Here is a 7,764-nt window from a genome sequence, read left to right as displayed (position 1 = left end):
TTCACTCTCTCACTCACACCTAGGGACAATTTAGAGTTACCAATCAGTCTAACATGCATGTTTTTGGTCTGTGGGAGGAAACTGGAGTACCTGGAGAAAACCCACACATGCACAGAGACAACATGCAAACTCCTCCCAGAAAGGCCCTCAGCTGGGATTTGAACTGGCAACCTTCTTGCTGAGAGGCAACAGCTCTACTAACTGCCATTGTGCTGCCCTGCTGCCTACAGTTTAGATTTTTATTAATTATTTTATCATGGTTTTAAGGTTTTGCATAGTGACAGATGGTTTGATGCTTAGTTTCAAGGATTCAAATCTGTCTGCCTGTGTTCTTGAGAGTGCTGTCAAGGAGTGGTAGACACAGGTGTGTAGTTACCATGAAGACCCAAATGAGTCACTGGCAGCAACATTATTATTTTACTTTGTAAAATACACATCTATATGCAATAGAGTTAAGTCAGGTCCTCTGGATGTTTTTTTTTTTTTGGTTGAAATGCTTCTTCTTTCATCCAAAAAACTTCATCAGTCCGAGAAGCTGCAACAAACTCGGTCTTAAAAGCACCTTCACATAGTGGGTCAACCTGTTTGATGGTGCTAAGATGGTTTCTGGAGTCCACCCTCTCCCCCACTGACTCATCTGAGGCAGTCATGGTCAAAGTGGGTGTGCTGTGGCTCCGTGGAATGATAAGGTCTTTTGGATGAAAAACAAAACGTTTCAACAAAAAGAAACTATGTGAGTGCAGCTACAGTGTGCGCTCTCAGGACATTATTACCTACAGTCTTCCCTCAGTGAGGACTGAACTAGACAAAAAGACTTTCTCCTACTCCGCTCCTGTTTCCTGGAATATCTTGCAAAAATATCTGAAGCTCTCGACCTTGACCTCTCTAAGTGGCTTTAAACATCTGATAAGTTCCTGGAAAAACCAACGCAGACATGTTCCTGTTTTTAGTTTTTCACACCGCCTTATATAATCTAGCAGGTTTTTTTTTTTTTTTTTGGTTTGTTTGTTTGTTTGCTTTTTGCTGGTGTGTGAGGTTGAGAGGTTCCAGCTTGAAATAGGTGGAATCACCTCTACGCATGGCTCTGGCTCTGGAACCAGTTTCCTTGAGAGGGGCTGGACACTCTTCCACTCTGGAGTTGCCCCTGGTGAGAGGTGCCGAGCAGGAGTGGGCATACTTATTGCCCCCCCATCTTGGTGCCTGTGTGTTGGGGTTCACCCCGGTGAATGAGAGGGTGGCCTCCCTCCGCCTACGTGTGGGGGGACGGGTTCTGACTGTCGTTTGTGCTTATGCACCAAACGGCAGTTCAGATTATCCACCCTTTTTGGAGTCCTTGGAGGGGTACTGGAAAGTGCACCTCCTGGGGACTCCCTTGTTTTGCTGGGGGACTTCAGTGCTCATGTGGGCAGAGAACTGGAGGGGTGTGGTTGGGAGGAACGCCCCCCCCCCCCCCTGAACCCGTCTGGTGTTCTGTTGTTGGACTTCTGTGCTCGTCATGGATTGTCAATAGAGAACACCATGTTCAAGCATAAGGGTGTCCATATGTGCTCTTGGCACCAGGACACCCTAGGCCGCAGTTCGATGATCGACTTTGACGTCGTCTCATCTGATCTGCGGCCACATGTCTTGGACACTCAAGTGAAGAGAGGGGCAGAGCTGTCCACTGATCACTACCTGGTAGTGAGTTGGCTCCGATGGTGGGGGAGGATGCCAGTCAGACCTGGCAGACCCAAACGTGTTGTGAGGGTTTGCTGGGAACATCTGGCAGAGTCTCTTGTGAGACGGAGTTTTAACTCCCACCTCTGGGAGAACTTAGAACATTTTCTGGGGGAGGTGGGGGACATTGAGTCCAAGTGGGCCTTGTTCCATGCCTATATTGTCGAGGCGGCTTACCGGAGCTGCGGCCGCAAGGTTGTTGGTGCCTGTCGTGGCGGCAACCCTCGAATCCAGTGGTGGACACCGTCAGTGAGGGATGCTGTCAGGCTGAAGAAAGAGTCCTATCGAGTCTTTTAGGCCTGTGGGACTCCAGAAGCAGCTGAGGGGTACTGGCAGTCCAAGTGACATGTGGCTCGGGTGGTCGCTAAGGTAAAAATTCGGGCATGGGAGGAGTTTGAAGAGGCCATGGAGAATGACTTCCGCACGGCTTCTAGGAAATTCTGGTCCACCATCTAGCATCTCAGGGATGGAAAGCGGTATGCCACCAACACTGTTTATAGTGGGAGTGGTGCACTGCTGACATCAACTCGGGATGTCGTGGGTCGATGGGCAGAATACTTTGAAGACCTCCTCAATCCCACCGGCACATCTTCCACTGAGGAAGCGGAGCCTGGGGACTCTGGGTCGGGCCCTCCAATCTCTGCTACAGAGGTTACCTAGGTGGTTGAAAAGCTCCTCGGCGGCAGGGCCGCAGGGGTGGATGAGATTTGCCCGGAGTTCCTTAAGGCTCTGGATGTTGTAGGGTTGTGTTGGCTTACGCGACTCTGCAATATTGCATCGACATTGGGGTAAGTTCCACTGGATTGGCAGACTGAGGTGATGGTCCCCCTATTCAAAAAGGGGGGTATGGGGTACCGGGCCCTTTGATATGGGCTGTTAGGTCCCTGTATGACTGGTGTCAGAGCCTGGTCCGCATTGTTGGCAGTAAGTTGGGCTTGTTCCCGGTGAGAGTTGGACTCCGCCAAGGTTGCCCTTTGTCACCGATTCTGTTCATAACTTTTATGGACAGAATTTCTAGGTGCAGCCAAGGTGTTGAAGGGATCCGTTTTGGTGGCCTTAGGATTGCGTCTCTGCTTTTTGCTGATGATGTGGTCCTATTGGCTTCATCATATCGTGATCTACAGCTTTCGCTGGAGCGATTTGCAGCCGAGTGCAACGCGGCTGGGATGAGGATCAGTTCTTCCAAATCTGAGGCCATGGTCTTCAGCCGGAAAAGGGTAGAGTGCCATCTCTGGGTCAGGGAGGAGGTCCTGCCCCAAGTGGAGGAGTTCAAGTATCTTGGGGTCTTGTTCACGAATGAGGGAAAAATGGAGCGTGAGATCGATAGGCGGATAGGTGCAGCATCTGCAGTGAAGCGGGCGCTGTACAGGTCTGTCGTGGTGAAGAGAGAGCTGAGTCAAAAGGCGAAGCTCTCAATTTACCGATTGATCTATGTTCCCACCCTCATCTATGGTCATGAGCTTTGGGTTGTGACCGAAAGAACGAGATCTCGGATACAAGCGGCCGAAATGAGTTTTCTCTGCAGGGTGTCTGGGCTCTCCCTTAGAGATAGGGTGAGAAGCTCGATCATCCGGGAGAGACTCAGAGTAGAGCCACTGCCTCTCCATGTCGAGAGGAGCCAGTTGAGGTGGCTTGGGCATCTGTTTAGGATGCCTCCTGGACGCCTCCCTGGTGAGGTGTTCCGGACACGTCCCATCGGGAGGAGGCCCAGAGGAAGACCCAAGCCACGCTGGAGGGACTATGTTTCTCGGCTGGCCTTGGAATGCCTCGGGATTCCCCCGGAGGAGCTGGACCAAGTGGCTGGGGAGAGGGAAGTCTGGGCCTCCCTACTTAGGCTGCTACCCCCGCAACCCGACCCCGGATAAGCGGAAGAAAATGGATGGATGGATGAATGGATGTTTGCTTTTTCTTATTGCTACTTTTCCTTTTGACTGTCCTTTTGGTTGCTATTTTGTTTTGATTTGTTTAAAAAAAGTAATTTAAAATTTGTACGCCTCTTTTGTGACTGTCTATTGTTGTTGTTGTTGTCCACTGTTGTCATCACTCTTTTTCAGGTCTCTCGTAAATGAGTCCCCGAGGCTCACTGGGATTAACCTGTCTAAATAAAGGTTGAATGAATGAATGAATGAAACCGTCCAGAGCACCAGACTTTGCTGGATTTTTTATCTGGATTATTGAGCATGAACTTTGATGCTTCCCTGTGTGGTTAATCCATTAAAACATTTTATCAGCTCAAATCCCAAAAAATCTGTTGGGCCTCTGAGACGAGCTTTGTCGGATGTTGGGATTTGGAGTACTAGCTGTGTTGGCACTCATCAAAATTTCTTCAGTTCTCTAGTATTTTACTGACATGTTCAAATAAAATCATACTATTGGGAACCAAAGATTTTTATGGAACTATTCCCCTAAATGTTGTCCTGAGCAGGGTTTATTCAAGCTGCTGTCACATCTATTTGAGAGTCAGACGTTCACGTGTCCAGCTTCAGTAAGACTGTGCTCTCTGCTGCCTGTTTTTGTCAGAAACATGTACCTAACTGGCTCCAGAGCACCAGGATCTACCACTGGCCCAGCGACACCCAGGACCTGCTGCTGCGCCTGCTCAGGGAAGAACGCTACATCATCCCACAGCGAGGCACCTACCTCACCCTCACTGTCCGTCCTCTCTAACAACCTGCAGAACGGGACTCATGGAAGACAGGCTGACGGTCAAAACCTCAGTGCAGGTTTACTTAAAGGGAGCTTAGCTCTAGTCTCTTTTTTATTTGGACTTTTTTTTCAGTTTGGTACGATTATGATATATGGTACCTACATTGTTTTATGATTTTACTCCTCATAACAGATGAAAAGTGACTAAAAGTTTGCAACAGTGGAAATAAATGACTCCCTTTTAACAGGAAAAGAACTCCAACAGAACCAGACAGACTCATGATGGGTAGTTATCTGCTTTGACTGGCTGGGATTCAAGAGGACAGAAAAGAGATGGAAACAAAAACACAAGCATTCGTTCAAGATTACTGTAATGTCCGCACTGTTGAGTGCACCTGAATATTACCAGCGCCCACTAAATTAAAAAAAGGACATATATAATCCGCAGGTGTCCACATTGTAACACAGAAAGATTTTTTTTAACCTTTTGTGTGTGTGTGTGTGTGTGTGTGCGTGCGTGCGTGCGCGCGCGTGCGTGTATTTAAAGACTAGACTATATTAGGTAATGCAAGTAAACCTTTGATTTTTTTTTGGCACAAGATATTCAAGTGGGTAGGTGTTACACAGTTATAACAAAAAAATTTACTTTTTTTTTTAATTTCTTGATTGAGGTGGTACAGAATGAGTAAATTTACCCCCCCCCCCCCCCCCACACACACACACCAGGTGCAATGGCAAAGTCATATAGTGGCTAATGGTGGTCTTGACCACCATAGATTATTATTCAGCCACCGCAATAATTTTATTTTTAAACAAAAGTATTATTTATATATATATTTTTTTTCAATTTTGAACATAGAACAAGACCGGATCAGTCAAAACTACACAAACAAATTACACAGGCAGTGACATGCTCTCAACAAACAATATAAATGGCAGCCAAGTGTCCCAAAACCTCTGTACAGAGCCCTTAAAAGTGTATCTTACCTTCTTCAATGAATATGACACATCACCTCTCTTAACCAATGTACATACGACGGGGAATGTGGGTCCTTCCAGTTACACAATATTAGCCTCCTAGCCAGAAGAGAGCCACTTCTCACATTTGCTGAAGGATGTATCCACTGGGACCACCCCGAACAGTGAGATAAGTGGTGATGGAAGTACAGTCTTACCACATATACCAGAGAAGGTGTCAAATATAGATTGCCAAAAAGTCTGCAGTTTGGGAAAGGTCCAGAATGTATGCAGGAGTGTAGCTGGACTTTGTTTGCAACGATTGCATGCAGGGTCCAGGTCAGCTTTAATCTTTAATAGCTTGTCTTTAGACCAGTGCAGCCTGTTCAGTACCTTGAATTGGATTACAGCATTCTCAGGCAGATTGAAGACAAGTGAATGTTCTTAATGATTTCAAAAAGCGTTCAATACAAAAACAACTGGACTTTATTTGTAACAGAAGACGTTTCGCTCCTCATCCGAGGAGCTTTCTCAATTCAAAGAGCAGAGAGTGAGAGATACAGGTTATAAGGCTGAGTGAGATAAGACACACACACACACACATAAGACACACACACACATATATATGTATATTGGCAGTTCACACCTAAAACCTAACACAGTAGGTCTTTGTTCCTCTAATTCACAGACGAGGCCCCTCAGGTTCCAGGTTCTTAATGATCCTTTCCCAGATTGAGTCTGATATGGGTTCCTCTATGTCCGCCTCCTATTTCAATTTAAGGTAGTCCAAACTTAACTCATAGTATGAACTGAGCATTGTATAAAATTTGCTGAGGGTCCTCTAATGCCCCTTTTCCATTAGTACCGGTACGGGCCGACTGGACCCTACTTTTTCCAGTTCTGAGGCTTTTCCATTAGTACTGGTACTTAGCACCTGTTACTATTTTCAGTACCCTTGGCTCTGTGGTTCTAACCCGAACAAAGAGGTACTAAAACATGACGTCAGAACACTGTCGGTCACTGATTGGTCGGGGGCGGAGTCGGGGGCGGAGTCACTGGATCCTTCAGAAACTTTTCAAAACAATGATCCGCCATTTGCAATTTCTCGGACTGGAGCAGCGGCTGGACTTATTTTAAACATTTTAAAAACGATACTGACAACATCTTGGTCTAATGCTGATGTGCTGGCATTTTTTGTGCTTGGTGGCCGACAACATAATTCAGAGCGAGCTGGATGGAGCTCTGCTGGTGTAATCTGATCATTCCCCCCGGAGCCTCGGAGCGCCAGACCAGGCAGGGCGTCATCTCCCCGACTCCGAGTTCCGCGGGTCACAGCGGAAGATCCTTCGATGAGCCGACTCGGAGGCTCGGGTTCCGGATACCAGCCTTGTGTGCTCAGAGCTCCGCTGGTCACTGCGACGCTGGAGATGGGGACTCACAGATGGCCGTTGTGAGACCCCGGCCGCGCGTAATCATGAAGGCTGAATCCCGATCCCACCCGGCAGTCAGGCGGACTGGACAGTCTGGGACGGACAGTGGAAACGATTTTTAAATAAATTAATATTTTGTTTTTATACAAAAAATGTTTTTAAAAAATTGCTGAAGCGATTTAAAATTTTTTTTTTTTTTTACACGTAAAATGTTTTTTAAAATCGCTTCCACCGTTCGTCGCAGACCCGTCTCTGTCCGCCTGTCTGCGCGGGTCGGGTCTTCATGATTACGCGCGGCTGGGGTCTTGGAACGACCTTCTGTGAGTGACCAGCTGAGCTGGAGCTGGGAGGATGAGCCTGCCCGTCCTGTCTCTGGAGGAGAGGGTCGTGTGAGACCAGCAGAGCTGGTCATAAAATAATAATAATATATATATATATATATATATATATATTAGCGTTGAAGATTAAAAAAATAATAAAATAAACGGTGCCAGCTTCATCATGAAATCCTGTTTTCACTTTAATGACTGTTAACTCAGCTAAAAATCATAAAAACACAAAAAACTATTGGATCTCAGGAATATTTCCCTCAAACATGTTTAAAGAAAAGAGACAACCTTCAGTTCAACTTTATTTTAACCCACAAATGTACAAATCACAAAACAAGAACTTTAAAGCAAAGCTAAAAATAAAATGTATATATGTGAACAAGAAAGGAAACCACACATCTAAAATGAACAATAAAAGTAGACACAATGAATGCAAATACATCAAATGATGATGAAAACCTATAAAAATTTAAATCTAGATGTTTTTGTAGAATCTGGTTCATCAGAGTTTTAATTGCTATACATACAGGTCCTTCTCAAAAAATTAGCATATTGTGATAGAGGTCTTATTTTCCATAATGTAATGATAAAAATGAAACTTTCATATATTTCAGATTCATTGCACACCAACTGAAATATTTCAGGTCTTTAATTGTTTTAATACTGATGATTATGGCATACAGCTC

The 7,764-nt window shown here is 45.8% G+C and overlaps 1 protein-coding gene across 1 annotated transcript in view; it reads left to right on the top strand.

Annotated features, from left to right (window-relative positions):
- The window catches only part of traf3ip2a (TRAF3 interacting protein 2a), an 11,463-nt gene extending 6,695 nt beyond the window's left edge, over nucleotides 1-4,768 (top strand). Inside the window, exon 7 of the mRNA XM_037686056.1 lies at nucleotides 4,237-4,768. Coding sequence (XP_037541984.1) covers nucleotides 4,237-4,383 — 147 coding nt within the window. The 3' untranslated portion in view covers nucleotides 4,384-4,768. The remainder of the gene's footprint in view (nucleotides 1-4,236) is intronic.
- The last annotated feature ends 2,996 nt before the right edge of the window (nucleotides 4,769-7,764 follow it).

The sequence above is a fragment of the Nematolebias whitei genome, chromosome 12 (genome assembly GCF_014905685.2).
Source record: "Nematolebias whitei isolate Nwh7 chromosome 12, NemWhi1, whole genome shotgun sequence".
NCBI lineage: Eukaryota > Metazoa > Chordata > Actinopteri > Cyprinodontiformes > Rivulidae > Nematolebias > Nematolebias whitei.
Note: the sequence above shows the minus strand (reverse complement) of the source record. Positions and strands in the feature narration are given on the sequence as shown.